At 42.2% G+C, this 17481-nt stretch overlaps 1 protein-coding gene across 2 annotated transcripts in view; it reads right to left on the bottom strand.

Moving 5' to 3' along the window:
- The window catches only part of aimp2 (aminoacyl tRNA synthetase complex interacting multifunctional protein 2), a 34222-nt gene that overhangs the window by 5788 nt on the left and 10953 nt on the right, over window positions 1-17481 (bottom strand). For both annotated transcript variants that reach the window (XM_084329416.1, XM_084329417.1), the window contains exons 2-3: window positions 9953-10174; window positions 8124-8358 (exon numbers count right to left, since the gene is read on the bottom strand). In XM_084329416.1, the coding sequence (XP_084185542.1) occupies window positions 8124-8358; window positions 9953-10174 (457 nt within the window). The remainder of the gene's footprint in view (window positions 1-8123; window positions 8359-9952; window positions 10175-17481) is intronic.

Here is a 17481-nt window from a genome sequence, read left to right as displayed (position 1 = left end):
TTTATATACTATCGATATGTTCCATGAGCAGAGAGACCTGCTGCAGACAAGAGTGAAGGTAATGTAATCATTACAAATGGTAACTGGCCGGCGGCTGGGGACTAAGCACTCGCCTACCACCGCAGAGACTCTGGAATCGAATCCAGCTGTCAGCGGTACCTCCGGCTTGGTCAGTCGTCCCTACTAACACCATTGGCAGTGTTAGCGGGTGGGAAGCCGGTGGGGTATGTGTCCTGGTCGTTGTAAACTGCGACTCCTACTGGTCGGTACTAGGGTGACCAGATGCAAAAAGTCCAAAAGCAGGACAACAGTAAGATTTTGGTGGGACAGATAGATAATGTAAAATAATTAGAATAACTGGTCTTCACCGAATAGATAAAGGTTAAATCAAAATAAATACAAATTAAATACAGAATTATATCTCTCCACATTCATCTTGGCACTGGCAGCCGGCTTGTTACCACCTAACATCTGTTTTAAATATTCAAACTTGATCACTTGACAGGAATGTCTTGTGTTCGATATTCCCTGTTAACACAGAACTAGGGAACACTAGGGAACAAAAATAATAATACAAATAAATTGTGTTTCTCTATTAGAATAACTATGGATGTAGCTTTTGTACGACCACACGATATTTCTTTTGCAATATCTGAGTCTGGCCAAATGACAGGAGCTAGCTTGCTACCACAGTCGGCTGACCTGTATGAATGGGAGTGTTGTACAGTGTGATAGACGGGACGCTGGTTATCTCCGCTGCAGTGACCTTGTCCGTCTGACTATCATTTTTTGGTTTAAGAAGAAACATATCCATAGATCTGGATGTTTCTTTTTGGTGAGCCACTTTCATGCGAGACTCACGTCCACTGTGGCGCTTCAAGTCGTATTCTCCTCCATGAGCAATTGAAAACAAACTATGACACAAAACACAGAAAGCTCCCTGAGGATTGCCTGACATCGGCCTCACCCAGGTATGTGTCGTTTGCCAATCTTGGTTGTAACTGCAAGTCCGTTTCTTTTTACTGCTTTCCATCTTGATTCATAGTTCGCTTGTAATGTTGTGTTTTCTTTTTTGACAGCTCGCTAAACGTTGACAGCGCGCTACATTTTGACAGCGCGCTAAATTACCGGTACTAAAACCAATCGGATCTGCGATATGAGGTAGCGTCACGAGCAGAGAAATGTGTGTGGACAGGATGCGGCTTGCTACGTTTACTGTAGGGAGGGGCTTTTAGACCAATGTTTTTTTTTTGCTTCGAAAAGAGGGACATCCTCTCAATATGTGGGACGCGGGACATTCGGTCAAATGGTGGGACAGTACAACCAAAAGTGGGACACCTGGTATTTTTTATTATTATAATTTTTTTAACCAGGAAGTCCCATTGAGATACAAGATCTCCTTTGCAAGTTGTTGTTATTGTTGTAGGAACGGTTTGGGAGAGGGAGGTAAGGGGTTTTAGATTGTGTGTTGTGAAGTTTAGACTTCAGAGAGGGAGAGTAAAGTACAGAAAAAAGGTACCGTTGGGTACCGGTATCGATTCCCAGGTAAAAATAAACATTTTCAGGCTCGGTGTCCCGAACAGACCCAGTGCGTAGGCCAGATGCAAGCCGCATTTTACAATAAACCTCTGTGGGACTGCTTAAAAAATATTATTATTATAATCGCGAATTTAATCGCAATCGCAATGTCAGAAAAGTCGCAATTAGATTATTTCCCAAAATCATGCAGCCCTACTTGCCACGCATCATTAATTTCTATATTATCTCTTAATTATTATTTTTTAACAGCCATTTAGACTACTTGAATAATCATGCCCATCCCCAATAGAAATACGACACACGATTCTTCACTTCATAATTACCGGCCTCTTCCTATGTGTGTTTAAAAAAAAAAATAATAATAATAATAATTACCGGCCTCTTCCTACAGTCTCTTACAGACACAACAGTTAGCTAATAGTTAACCTTGTTCCCAGTTCTATCTCCGTGAGATAAAGCCTGGTAAAGAACTACTGCCAAAAGTGTCTATGGGGTAGAATTTCCGGTGTATGTACTTCCCCTGGAAGCTGCCTCCGAACGGACCAAACTTTTCCCGAATCCTGTCGCAAACAAGCTAGAACGTCCCGGTCGCGTGAATACTTTCCCTAAGGGGGTTGTACTTTTGCGCGATCTGATTGGCCACTGACGTTTCTGGTCATGTGACATGTGCGCCAATCGTGTGACGGCAAGTTCTTTCGCCGGTTAAGCTTAGGCACTCTTTCGAAGTTGGTTAAGGTTATAGTTTGTCTTAGAGCAGGGTGATAGAACACCAGCCCTGATTCCAAACTCTAACCTTAACCAACTTCGAAAGAGTCGCCTAAGCTTAACCAGTGATAAACTAGGCGTTAGGTAGTTTGCAGGCTGTTAGAACCGGAAATAGGTGCCAAACTTGCCGTCACACGATTGGCGCACATGTCACATGACCAGAAACGTCAGTGGCCAATCAGATCGCGCAAACCGAACGCGAAGTACAAACCCCTTAGGGAAAGTATTCACGTGTATGTAGTCAATTCTTCAGGCAAAGCCGTTGCAGTGGCTTAAACGAGGAAATATTGTGCACGTCACACGTTTCTATAATTGTTTTGTCGAAACCAGAACGCCTGTAGCCTGTACTTCCGTTTAGACACTTTAGGAGACATATCTTGTCCAGCCTAGCTAATAGTTAACCACTGCTCAGTCTCAGTCTCTAGAATTGTTGTTAGAACAAAGGAAAAGCCTTGAGGCTGAGCTATGTTTGCACAATAAACTGTTCAAGATCCTCTTCTTATTAAAACACATATGATTATTCATATTTCACAGTTTTTGTTCTTCATGTTTCATTCACGACCAGGAGGCAGAAATGTAGTTCTCAAATCCATTTAGTTTAATTTGGTTTTCCCTTTACAGGTTCTCTAGGCAGAGCAGCAGCGAGGCATGGCTTCTATTCTAACAAACAAAACTGTCACTTCTCCCGAAGGATCAAACACACCCTTTTACAGGTGGCACTCTAATTAGCATTGGAGCGTGGGGCCTATGCCTGCGCTCAACCGACTTCCCACTGGGGGCAAAAATGGTGCGTTACAGAATATAGCCTATAATGTAAGTTTATTCTAAACAATATGATAAACAATTTAACGTGAATCTCCATTAAGGCTATTATAGAACATATTTATGCCAATTCGATTACACACCTTTTGCTACAATAATAAATGATATTTCAAGCTGTTCAAATTATATTACTATCAAAAAGTCACAACAAGCTAGAAGATGGATATCTGGCACCACTGCTGTGCTGCGGTCACAGGCACTAGGCCAAAGACAGATGAGTGGCAAAAATCTGTTAGGCACTCCCGCTTACCTACACGCCCCACCTCACCTTCTCTCCCTCTCATTTCTCTCCTGTTTACAACACACACTATAGCTGCTCGATTATGGCAAAAAGCATAATCACGATTATTTTGACATTGAAAACACAATTAGGCTTGGGCAATATTGAGATTCCCCAATTGACGATATTGCTTAAAAAAAAATATATATATATTATTGTCAAAAAAAAAGCTGAAAAGACGCATATGTTGCAGCTTTTATTTTTGAAAAATTCTGACCCGACGTCTTATTGTTGTTGTCACGAGATTGACACAGGCCTTGGCTACAAAGTTAACGTTACAATCTTGGGGGAAATTCATGCTTAAAGTGGGCCGTGATGGACAGTGCTGTATATAGACCCAAGATGGCTATATAGATCCAAGATGGTGGCACATCAACTATGCAAGGCTAGGCATCTGTCCAGTTATTGAAAATTAGCGGAAATATACCTACTTGTTTAAAGTCCTCACCCAGAACAGTCTTGCTTTCATATCATACAACCAACAATATCTTTTGGACAATGGATTACAACAATCAGTCAACGTCATCTGTGATCTTCAGCTCCCCAACGAGATTTCTCGGACACCGGGGAATATCATCATAGCGCGAGCTTTCCGCCTCCATGATTGCAAGCGGGAGGACTGAGGGGTACGTGCGGGAGGACTGAGGGGTACGTGCGGGAGGACTGAGGGGTACGCGCGGGAGGACTGAGGGGTACGCGCGGGAGGACTGAGGGGTACGCGCGGGAGGACTGAGGGGATTGCAACGTAGCTGGCTGGCTTAATAGCAGGATTCTTGAGGGTGAGCTACCAGGCCACAATCTCTGCAGGGTGGACAGAACAGCTGAAGGCTCCGGAAAAAAGAGGTGGAGGTTTGTGCATGGCATTTATGTAAAAAAAAAAAATTGGTGCACACACATCACCACCAGTGTTTCCCACAGGATTTTGTGAGACTGTGGTGGGTGAACATGATTTCTTTCTTCCGAGTGTGTGACCTATCCACTTCCACTTCCTCCTCCGGATTTGAATTTCTATTGTGTCCTGGAGAAGAACCACAGAACAGGAGATGAAGAAAGAAAGGCTGTCCTGGCAAGATCTGGAGCGGAGGGCACAAGACCGGAGAGGATGGAGGAGCTTCATCGATGGCCTATGTTCCTTTGGGAATTTAAAGGCCTAAGTAAGTAAGTGGTGGGTGAACATGCTACCCCGTAAAAAAAAGCTACAACAGAACTCATACCCAGAGGCAGCCTTTATTGTTGCAGGAGATTTTAAATCACTCCAACCTAAAGTCTGTAAACATGTTTCGTGCCCGACCAGAGGAGACAAAGTTTTAGACCATGTTTACTCCAACATTATGGATGCATACAAAGCTGTTCCCGTCCCCCACCTGTGACAATCAGACCACATCTCTTAACAGACCCCGGTTTGTAAGGATAGACAATCTCACCCCCTATGCACTCACCATGAACACAAGCATCCCGCAAAGATGCATGCTGTGCTGAGCCCCCTTCTCTACTCCCTCTTCCCCCACGACTGCACTCCTGTACATGGCACCAACACCATTATCTACTCCCTCTTCACCCACGACTGCACTCCTGTACATGGCACCAACACCATTATCTGCTCCCTCTTCCCCCACGACTGCACTCCTGTACATGGCACCAACACCATTATCTACTCCCTCTTCCCCCACGACTGCACTCCTGTACATGGCACCAACACCATTATCTGCTCCCTCTTCCCCCACGACTGCACTCCTGTACATGGCACCAACACCATTATCTACTCCCTCTTCACCCACGACTGCACTCCTGTACATGGCACCAACACCATTATCTACTCCCTCTTCCCCCACGACTGCACTCCTGTACATGGCACCAACACCATTATCTACTCCCTCTTCCCCCACGACTGCACTCCTGTACATGGCACCAACACCATTATCTACTCCCTCTTCCCCCACGACTGCACTCCTGTACATGGCACCAACACCATTATCTGCTCCCTCTTCACCCACGACTGCACTCCTGTACATGGCACCAACACCATTATCTACTCCCTCTTCCCCCACGACTGCACTCCTGTACATGGCACCAACACCATTATCTACTCCCTCTTCACCCACGACTGCACTCCTGTACATGGCACCAACACCATTATCTACTCCCTCTTCACCCACGACTGCACTCCTGTACATGGCACCAACACCATTATCTACTCCCTCTTCACCCACGACTGCACTCCTGTACATGGCACCAACACCATTATCTACTCCCTCTTCACCCACGACTGCACTCCTGTACATGGCACCAACACCATTATCTACTCCCTCTTCACCCACGACTGCACTCCTGTACATGGCACCAACACCATTATTAACACATTGGGCGCCATGGGTTATATCCATCAATATACCCAGTCTGCCACCGTTGAAAGCCTATGGAGATGTTTACCTTCTTTGCAGGGCTATAACTTTTTTAATTGTATTGCTATATTGACATTACTATGGCCCATTCAACATCGATTATCTATCATTCAGGATGTGGGAACGTTATATTTTTTCATTCATACATTGTTGTGTTAATACCTTCTAGAATATAAGTATGTTTTTAATCTTTTCTGCTGTAATTCCAAAAACAGTAGTTATAGGCCCTGAAGCATATGATAGATTATCGATTGGCGTTTCTTTCCTATACACGCTATATTAAAAAATTCAAATGTATATGATCGGTATACATTATGCTTCATAATAATAATAATAATAATAATAATAATAATAATGGATTGGATTTATATAGCGCTCTTCTCTGACTCAGAGCGCTTCACAGAGTCCATTATTCGTTCATACACAGTCATACCGGTGGTGGTAAGCTACAATTGCAGCCAGAGCTAGACTCACGGAAGCGTGGCGAATAATCATCGCCTACGGCCCCTCCGACCACCACCAACATTCATTCACATGCATACACATTCATACGAGGCAAGTAGGTTAAGTGTCTTGCCCAAGGACACAACGGCAATGGGATGGACATGGGCATGTTCATCATGCGTGAAGGAAAGGGGGGGGGGGGGGGGGGGGGCGTTTATAATTCCCTGATCGTCAGTAACGGCTTTATTTAGTATGGGTTGAAATATTGATCAGATGGTTTGCAGTGAAATGAATAAACAATCGGGCTGAAAATAACGTTACTGTCCTCTTACCATTCGCCGGTGAGACTAGAGGAAAAAGATCCCAATAATTTGACACCGATCTCCTACACCCATTTCCGGTTTGTATGGCGCAATAAATGCCGAAATCATATTGATTATTAAGTTTAGAAAGCGATCCAAATGCACTATAGTGTTTGTCTGGAGCCACGTAACAAGATATCACTGCCGGAGGGATTTCCTCGACGCACCAGTCGGCACTTCCGGTTTTGGCGAGAGTGTAACTCGCCCGACCATCCACCAGGCGGCTGTATTGAGGCGTTGCAATCTCATACAGGGTCCCGCTGGAGTCCGGAGGTTGGCTGGATGAATTATGAATGCCATGGCGAAAAAATGAAATATTGATCCCAAAAACAGCGTTCAACACATGGCGGGCAAAAACGGCGTAACTCGTTCTTGGCGCAGGATGTGTTAAGTTTGCAGACGACACAACGGTGGTGGACCCTCAACACTGGTCAAGATGGCTCAACAGCGCCTCTTCTTCCTGAGGAGACTGAGGAAAGTCTCCTCAGATTCTGGTGAACTTTTACCAGTGCACCCAAGAAAGCATCCTCACCACAGCATCACACGTGGCAACTGCACTGCCTCAGACAGGAGAGCACTGCAGAGGATGGTGAAAACTAGGCATGCACCGATCCGATATTGATATCGGATATCGGCCCCGATATGACTAAAATGGCTAGATCGGGTATCGGAGACAATTAAATATTTGTTTTAATTTTCATATAATATAATATAATAATAAATAACAATTCAGTACATTTATATCTATGTGTTAATGTTACATTTTGTTTCACTAAGTTAGGAAAGTAATGTTTTAAGTCAAGCCTGATGTTGCCTTGCACAAAAGAATGATCCCAGTCTCTTCCACACAGTGAGGCATATAGTTTATTAATTGAACCCAAAGCCCAGGCGTTAGGTGAAAAAGTCGGATCGGTGCATCCCTAGTGAAAACCACCCAACGCATCACCGGTACATCACTCCCTGCAATTGAGTCTATCCATCACAAACGGTATCTGAGGAAGGCATGCAGCATTGTCCAGGACACCTCTTATCCCAATCGTGAATTGTTTGCCCTCCTCCCCTCCGGGAGACACTACAGGAACCTCCGCTCCAAGTCAAGCAGACTCAGGAACAGCTTCTTTCCCTGAGCCCCCCCGCCATACCATATAAACTCTGAACTCTAAATCCATTGCCTACACCCTAGGCTCTGTTACCAGGGCTGCCTTTCTGTCATCAAGTTACCAAAGACATTTCAAAATAACTGGAGAAACGTGCCATGGCTCCCTCCTCCCTCTCAACATGAGCTGAAACTACTGTTTGGGCTTGGGGGGGGGCACACCGCTTTGAAGGAAGGGTGCGCTGCATTTACAACACAGTACAAATTGAGAGCAACACGGCATGTGGCGTGATAATCGTTTTATCTCTATTATCTTGTTTTCATGATCGTGGGAAATAATTTAAACCAGATTATTCGCCCCCTCCCCCCCCCCACACACACACACACACACACACACCCCTCCCCCTCCTCACCATCTTTCCATATGAGGGTAAAGCCTAGCTGGAAGCCCTGGCGGAGGTAGCTGTCGGCATGGCGCGGGCCCAGGCAGGACAGCAGCTGTGGGGGCACACTGGACACCGAGGAGTGGACGTGGACGGTGGACAGCACCCGGTAGCGCTGACACAGCAGCCCGTGGAGCACCAGCAGGGCGAGGGGTGGCCGCTCCGGGTTGGCGTTGATGACTATGTCTCGCAGGGCACCGAGGTCCTGGCGACGGGGACAGAGACATGGACAGGTGAGTGACGACGATAACAGGACAGGACAGCTGAAACCCGGCCAATTGTCAGATAAATGACTAAATTGTAAATTGATAACAATATCAAGTCCAGTTTCCTGATGAGTTTCCTGTTATTACAGTGTGTTTATACAGTAGAAGCACAACACAGATACAATCTCAAGCCACGGCTGGAAATACTTCAGATTTTGATTAACTTGTGGAACCTCGAGACAGTTTCATGCAAGCTATGTAAACTACAGCTGGCCTACCTTTTTTTTTATGCTAACGCTATTTTGGGAGTTCTAGCGTCAAGAATGTAAGTAGCCTACTTTTCTGTTTTAGCACTTTATAAAAAACGGATAAAACGTTATTGAATAGAGAAAGAAGTGTCATGCCGGTCCCGTTTCATGTCAAGGAAAAGATATCGTTTCATGTTTATCACACCTTGTTTGGAGTCGCGTTGCTGTGTATGAATGTCCGTTCTATATGCCGTAAACTATGATTAATTTGATCTCCGAGAGACAGCCCCTTCTCAATATAGCACCAATCCCACCTCACGCACAGAGAGAGAGAGGGTGTGTGTGTGTGTGTTCGACACACTATGAGGCTATGCTAAATTACAGGTAATCTCAGTGTTGTGCGTGGGCTGAACGAACAACATCTGGCCCTTTGCGCAGGTTATATTTTGGGAAGGGGTGAATTTGGAGTTTTTAATAGAATTCTGCACACACAAAAAAGTTATGCACATGCGTTCCGTTAGTGGTTAACGTACCGTTGCATTCGTTCTGTACACAGCGAGTACTGAACTGAAGGTCCAGTACTGAAACGGTTTGGTACGGATATGTGTACCGTTACACCCCTACTAGCTGTTGGGCAAAATCACGTCTCCCGGAGTTTTAAGCTAGGCTAGTGGTCTGCATCCCTTCCATTCATATGAATCTAGCCATGTTTTATCATGTCTGTGAATCTAGCCAAGTTCTATCATGTCCGTGAATCTAGCCATGTTCTATCATGTCTATGAATCTAGCCATGTTCTATCATGTCTGTGAATCTAGCCATGTTTTATCATGTCTATGAATCTAGCCATGTTCTATCATGTCTATGAATCTAGCCATGTTCTATCATGTCTGTGAATCTAGCCAAGTTCTATCATGTCCGTGAATCTAGCCATGTTCTATCATGTCTATGAATCTAGCCATGTTCTATCATGTCTATGAATCTAGCCATGTTCTATCATGTCTGTGAATCTAGCCATGTTTTATCATGTCTATGAATCTAGCCATGTTCTATCATGTCTAGGAATCTAGCCAGTCATGTCTCGCTGCAGAATAATAGGATGTAGTGGATGACTGGGAAAGCAGCGTTTCCCATACATAGATTTATTTGTGGCGGCCACAAATAGATTTCCCAATGCTGACACAATAACATATCACCAGTGCCTCTTGTGAGATATGTAGAGTATTTTCCACTGCAGACTACATGTTATCTAATGCACACTGGCCAGACACCACCACCACAGATAAACTATGAAGCAGTGGGAACCTCTGGAAGGTGGCCAGTCAGAGTGCATCTCTCGTCTCCCACCTTGCCCAGCAGTGTGTCCAAGTCCGCTGTGCCTCTGAAGGTTGTGGAGCCGGGGCTGTGTGAGGAGGACAGGCTGCTGCAGACCGTCAGGTCCAGGTCGGCATCAGGGCTGTTCACCGTCTTGGCCAGGCCATCCACGGCCGCCTTCAGCTCATACAGCTTCCGCATGATCTCATCCTGCCGGGCCTCCAGGGCTTTGACAGCAGGGTCCACCTCTCCATTCTGCTGGGACACAGGAGAGGGAGGGGAAGAGGGACAGGAGAGAGGGGGACGTGGGAGATAGAGGCGAGAGGATAGATGAAACACAGATAAGGAGGTGGTACATCAAATTGTAAGGATGATCATTTTTCATCCTTGAAGAGCATTAGTATAACTGGGTCATTCCTGGCTATTTGGTGACTTTTCCGTCCTCAGGATATAACCTGTTATATCTTACTTAAAAGGAATCACTGTTATAATGAAAGGCTTTTATTGATTGATTGAGATTGAGGTCCTCTTTAGAATATTAACACAATGCATTAATGCATGTACTATATATATTATTTTAAATAAAAATTGTAGGCACATACACCCCTTTTTACAATGTCCCCAAAGCAAATGTTCAGTTTCAATTAGAAACATTTGCAATATAATGATAAATAAGTTGAAATATGCCTTTATTATCATATAGTTCAAGTTAAAATCTCTCTTATTATAAATATATATAAATGGATAAATTTGTTATTTATATTTTTTATTGAATTTACTGTGTCCCCAAAATTGCGTTCCACCCTGTTCGTTTGTGGGTTTTAGCCTTCTGAATAAAAGAGAACTACAATTCCCATGAACCAACATTCAGGAAGTGGAATCACTCATTTGACGAAAATTCAAAGAAGCAAAGTGAGGGGGGCACCAACGATCTGTTGCTTTTATTGCAAGTTTTATGGTGTTTGTATGTCCTACTCTTAAATGTACACCCTGTTAGGCAAAATTATGAGTAAAGTAAACCACATAAAAAAAAAAAACGTTAAACGTGTTTGATATATACTAAAGTATTGTTTAAGTCTGGAGAGTTAGCTAGCTAGGTTTTGTTTCACAGAGCAATGGCTAATTTGGTTGAAAATTGTCCACCCTGTTAGGGGGGAACCTAACAGCGTGGAACATGCACCTAACAGGGTGGAAAATCTATTACAAAATGTAAGGAAATATATATAAATGCTGATACATATCAAATTGTCATGTAAACTGTATTTGACATTATGTATATAATGCAACACGTTATAATTTTTTTTTAAATAAATTGGTTATAAAGCATTATTTGGCTTTATACCTCTGTCCTGCCGCATCACACCGTGATCATGTATCAATTGATCACCCTCTTGTGTAAATATACATTACACAGTAATTTGATCATTATTATAGTGTTGTCTATATACCCTTTCATTCGAATTCCATTGCTAGGGGACCAGCTTTGTCATGTTTACTTCCTGTCAGATACTGTATTATCAAACATTGCAATAGGAAACACAAATGGGGCCATTTAGAATGTTTATATTGTCAATCTGAAAAAGTCTATAAGATTTGCATTATAATAATCCTCTGTCTCTTTCTCTCCGTCTGTCTGTCTCACATTGTTTCAGGTAAGTATGACAAGTTTTCAGGTAATTGGGTAAGTATAGGATACTTTGTATTATGTTTCAGGCATTCTATTGTCTTAACTGTAATTCATTGCTATACGTGTCTACATTTTAGGTAAGTATACACTTCAATCCATTTAAGGTTTTCGTTACATTAATCTCTCTGCCTGTCTCTGTCTGTCTGTCTACACTGTCCAGATAGATTCCTCAACGTATCTCCATGTTGCTATATCTAATTGCACCAACCTTTTGTTTAGTGCTTGAGGCTCTTCAATCAGGCGCAGTACCTAACTGTCAACATACGAGCTGAGATCTCTGTGAGGCCAAGGCCAGAAGAATATGTTGACAACATGCAGTTCACCTGGATGTTGTTTTCACCTACGGCATCGAAATGGTGTCAACAAATTCTTCTGGCCTTGGCCTCGCAGAGATCTCAGCTGGTATGTTGACAGTCAGGTACTGCGCCTGATTGAAGAGCCTCAAGTACTAAACAAAAGGTAAAGGTAAAATCCAACACCGGGTACAGGTGGGCCCAGATGGCCTATGGGTCGTGCCTCCGAGAACGGGAGATGGAACAAAAGCTCAGAGGGGAGGGGACTGAGGGGATGTGTACAGAACACCAGTGTGGCATAGCTGTCAACATTGGGATTTAAAAAAACAGGATATTTCGCCCCGCCCCCTCTCAATGTAGTCTCCTCCCCCTCGTATGTATATTATATATATATATATATATTGTCTACACTGCGCATAGATAGAAAAGGCACATTGTGGTGTATCATAATTCATTTGTTGAATACAATTTTTATAACGTTGACACAAATTAAAGAATATTTACACTAAGTTCTCTTTTACCTCTTAGTTAATTCATTCATTAATTTAATTGTAAGCACTGTTTATATTGTACATAGTCCTGTGTGTTGTATATTGTGTCCTATGTTACTTTTGTGTTTATTGTCTCTTTCTATATACACCGTGGGAAAGGGGGCACGTAATTGAGTTTTTCTGTATGTCTTGCACAAATTGGAAAATGACAAAGTTGACTTTGACTTTTAACATGTGTCTATAGTGTCAGACACTAATTGTAACGTTAAAAACGGATACTGCTGTAATATAAAGTGAAATTCTACCATGCCTCAATGTATCAACTTTAAACATACACTAAATGTTAATGTTAGAAATGTTAATTTCCATTATTTCCACCATGTGCAACATTTCCTAAGAACAGCAATGTCCATTCTATCAACTCCAAATCTGTGCTATGAGCTCAATTCTCCCGATGCATGCAGAAGTAGAATTGCTGTCTTGTTTTGGATGAATGAGTAGAAATGAAAAACGGAAATGTTCTTTTATTAAAGTAGTTTTGACATGTGATATAGATAAAGATATTGTTTCATTATGTATTGATTAACTTTACATTTGCTCTTCATTCATATTACAAAAGTTATACTGGCACGTCTAATACAGCAATGGATTATGGGTAATGCAACGTTAAAGCAGTGCCAATGTAAGACTGACTTTACATTAAACAAATGACAATAATATAGTATAAAGTAGGGCAGTCGTGCCCAGGTAGATTGCGCGCTGGTTTCAAGTAGACCGCGAGATTATTTTGCACCTTGTTGCACTTATGCACCTTATGACACTGTGAATACTGTGAATATATTTTTCAGTTAGTTAGAATCTAACTAACTGAAAAATATATTCACAGTGTCATACGGTGCATAAGGCTAGTATTAGTAGTAATAGTATTACCCATTCAATATGCACATGACAGAAAATATTATATGGCATATAATATTTTCTGTCATGTGCATATTGAATGGGTAATACTATTACTACTAATACTAGTTACTATTACTACTAATGACAGCGTTGGTTAAGAGTAGAACGGAAAGGATCAAGTTGGTAGTTAAAGTGGCAATTCTGCACTTGGGTATGGAGGGTCTGAGGTGGGAGGAAGTGATTGGTGAGTTAAATAAGGGGATTGTAGGTAACCAAGAAGGCCAGAGTCAGATATCAGGGGGCAGTGAGTGCATCACTGAGGGGGGCCTGGTCCGGAAGTAGCAGCGTTACGGGATGGCTGGCGGGAAGGAAGGTTGAAAACTTGAAATACGCGACAATCACGGGGAAAACGGGATGGTTGACAGCTATGCAGTGTGGAGGGTGACTTGCTGATGGGATCCCCCAAAGTGGACAGAATTAACCTCATTAGTATACTTGCAGCCATAATTCTCACTGAAGTCAACATGAATAAGGCATTTGTTTTCCGCAAGTTTCTCCCTCAGCTCCCTGTAAGCCCTGTATTGCCACCGGATGTTGCAGAAATCTTGCCATCCGATCTTGGAACTGGTCTACTGCTTTATCCTCTGTCAGCATCATCTATTTTGACTGTCACAACAGAAATGTTTTCATCTTTATTGACCTCAGTAGATCACAGAGTGAGACCAATAGGATCTGTTGTCACAGGCCTAACCAAAGAAACAACAGTGAATTGGCACTCTCCACAAACACCATAGGCACAATCCTTCACATTGGGATCGCAGATGATGGTATCTGCCATCTTCTCTACATCTTTAGTGGACAGAAGCCAACTACTGAAAAGGCTAGTAGACATGGACTGCAGGTTCTCGTGCATCTTGCACTGACATGTTTCCCTGTCAGCTTCAGTTGGTGCTACAACTCAAAATGGCCAAAATGTCTCACAGCGATCTCAGCTGGTATGTTGACAGTCAGGTACTTTGCCTGATTGAAGAGCCTCAAGCACTAAACAAAAGGTTGGTGCAATTAGATATAGCAACATGGAGATACGTTGAGGAATCTATCTGGACACTGTAGACAGAGAGAGACAGAGACAGGCAGATAGATTAATGTAACCAAAACCTTAAATGGATTGAAGTATTGCAATTAATTACAGTTATTAAGACAATAGAATGCCTGGAACATAATACAAAGCATCCTATACATTACTTACCCAATTACCTGAAATCTTGTCATCCTTATCTGAAACAAAATTGAAGAATGTGAGACATGGATAATATGTCCCTAACAGGGTGGAACTCTCTCACGGTAGATGGCTGAACAATCCACCCATAATTATTATTATTTAAGTGCTTGAGCTCTACCAATACAAGTACCTGAAGGTTAAACATGTTATTTACCTGATATAATTCAAAAAACATGATTTCCCCCCCAAAGGTTAGCACATTGAAAAGTCACCAATAGCCAGGAATGACCCATTGAACTACAAGAGGAGTTAGCTTTAGTGTACGTCATTCATACACTGCACGCACAATGCAGATATGCTAGACCAGGGGTAGGCAACCCTAGGCACGCGTGGGCATTTTCATAGGCACAGGGGGCAGCATAAATTTTTTTTTTTTTAAATCAAGAATTATATATATATATATATATATATATATTTTTTTTTTTTTTTTTTTTTTTTTGCTTTGAAATATAGTGAAATATTTTGCACTGTTGTCACATTTAACTTGTTGAAATCCTCCCACAGGTTATTTTTACTACCACATATTTAATTGAGACCCTTTATTTGTTTATTATTTAAATTTAGCTGGAAATACATTGCTACATCATTCAGTAACATTTGCAGAGCCTTATAACAAAAACATTATTACGGTCACCATTGTGACTAGGGATGGGTACCGAATTCGGTACTTGTGAGGCACCGAACCGAAACACGTCGGTACTACCGAGTATCGAATCATGTGAGAAACCGAATAAAAAATATTTTTTATTGTTTTATCTTTTTTACTTTTTTTTAATTGTTTTCCTTTTTTATTTTCATGTCAACGTTCACACGCACAATATATGCTTACCTAGGATTTGACTTGATTCAACAACAAAGCAATGACAAGCCGAAAACTGTCGAAATTGTAGTTATTTGAAGTTTGGATTTTTCTTTTTACGACTGAGGTAGGTAAATTAAATTTCTTGAGACTAAAGTACCGAAAAAAGGTACCGTTGGGTACCGGTATCGATTCACAGGTACCGGTATCGGTTCAAATGTGAAAGGTACCCATCCCTAATTGTGACCAGTGGGATTAATCAACACATTTTATTATTTATTTTTCTATAACATTGCACATGTTAAGCCATTTTTTTTAACTCTAAATGCGAGTACTACCAAGTCAACTTGTGTTCTTAAAACAATGACAATAAACATTGTTTTATTAGGTTGAAATAATGTGGTTGTGTACTTATTTTTCTGTTAACTTATTATGGATTGAAAACTGAAAACCTTAATGCACAGTAACTGAACTAAATATTTTTAAATTCTGGTAACTTATTATTATAAAAAAATTTACAGTGTAGTCTTGCGATCAATCAAAAGTTATTTACACGATATACCTCACATTCACCCTCAGCAGACATTGAGTGCAGAACTAGAGAAGGTTAGCGACTGGCTAGGCTACAACAAGCTGTCCCTCCACGTGGGGAAGACTGAGTCCATTCTATTCGGGTCAAAGGTCAGGCTCAGAAAATCGCCAGGTTTTAACATTAGAATAGGAGATAGTACTGTTCTCACAGACAAAACATCTGTGAAATATCTTGGTTGCGTCCTGGAAAACAGCTTATCAGGGGAAAGCATGGCTCACCAAGCACTTACAAAGATCAATAACAGGACTAGATACCTAGCCAGAATATCTCATTTTCTAGATCAGTCAGCGATGAAGATTCTTGCTGGAGCACTCATACAGTGTCACTATGACTATGCGTGTGGCTCCTGGTACAACAGTGCCCCCAAAAGTCAGAAAATAAAACTACAGACTTCACAAAACAAGCTAATCAGGGTAATACTAAGGGCCCTTTCTCACTCACCCTATTCGTTTCTATTTCGTTCCGTTCTGGCCCGTTCCGAGATCTGAATCGAACTCCCCCCCCCCCCCTCTCCCCCCTCTAGTTTGCGTACACACTGCAGTCTTGTTTCGTTCCGGGTTCTGTTTACGGTTTGCCTTTTGAGCGTTTACGCTAGCCGTAGGTGATGATGTCACGTTCGAAAATGTAAACACAGGAAGTGTTAACATGGTGCTGGAGACTGAATACTGATATAAAATGAATAAATAAGCAATAAATATGAAGTTATATTTGAACCTCTGTTGTCAAGCCTTGTCAATATAACCCACCCCATTTTATCACGAATGGATGGTGTTGTAGAGTTCGCTTTTGAGCGTTTCCCAGGGCTAACGCTAAGCTAAGTTAGCTTAGCCTAGTCTAGTATAGCCTGTAGCACTTTCTTTTCAGCAAAGAACGTGCAATAAACAAAACGGATACATTCACTGTGTGTTCTGCCTGTCATTTGTTGATGAAACAAAACTAACATCAACACAAGTGACCACCAAGAGCGGATAGTTTAATCTCAAAAAGGATCGGTAGCATTGTTAGCTGCATGCTAACGTCAATGGAATTTGCCATTATAACAGTATAGCATTGTGGCTAGAAGCTAACGTTAGCTCACGCTACTTAGCCAGCACCAAAACTGATGATATCGAGAGCTATCAGTAGTTAGATAACATTAGAGACAACGCTGTGTGTATTAAACAAAGGTGAATAGATGACTGGGCCATTTTGTTTAATGCTTGTTAAGTTGAAAGAGGAGCTTTGAGCTAACAGGGTTTGATAGCTAACACTAGCTCATGTTATCCAGTGGCAGTGCCAATCGGTAATGCTAGCAGAATGAATGGATGTAAACTTTATTTAACATATTGCATATGGGTACAATACAATACGGCTCAATACAAACAATTGCCCATAAATATCGTTTTTGTGGGTATTCTCCAGTTGTTGCTGTGTGTGGTGTTATCTGCCCAAAATTCAAGCAAGCATGACAGTAACGACGTTGTGTGTGTCACGCCCCCCGCACCGCACGGCGCGATTCCGAGACCACCTCATCGAACA

Source organism: Notolepis coatsorum, assembly GCF_963971535.1.
Source record: "Notolepis coatsorum genome assembly, chromosome: 14".
In the NCBI taxonomy this organism is placed as follows: domain Eukaryota; kingdom Metazoa; phylum Chordata; class Actinopteri; order Aulopiformes; family Paralepididae; genus Notolepis; species Notolepis coatsorum.
This window is presented reverse-complemented; position numbering and strand designations above follow the sequence as displayed.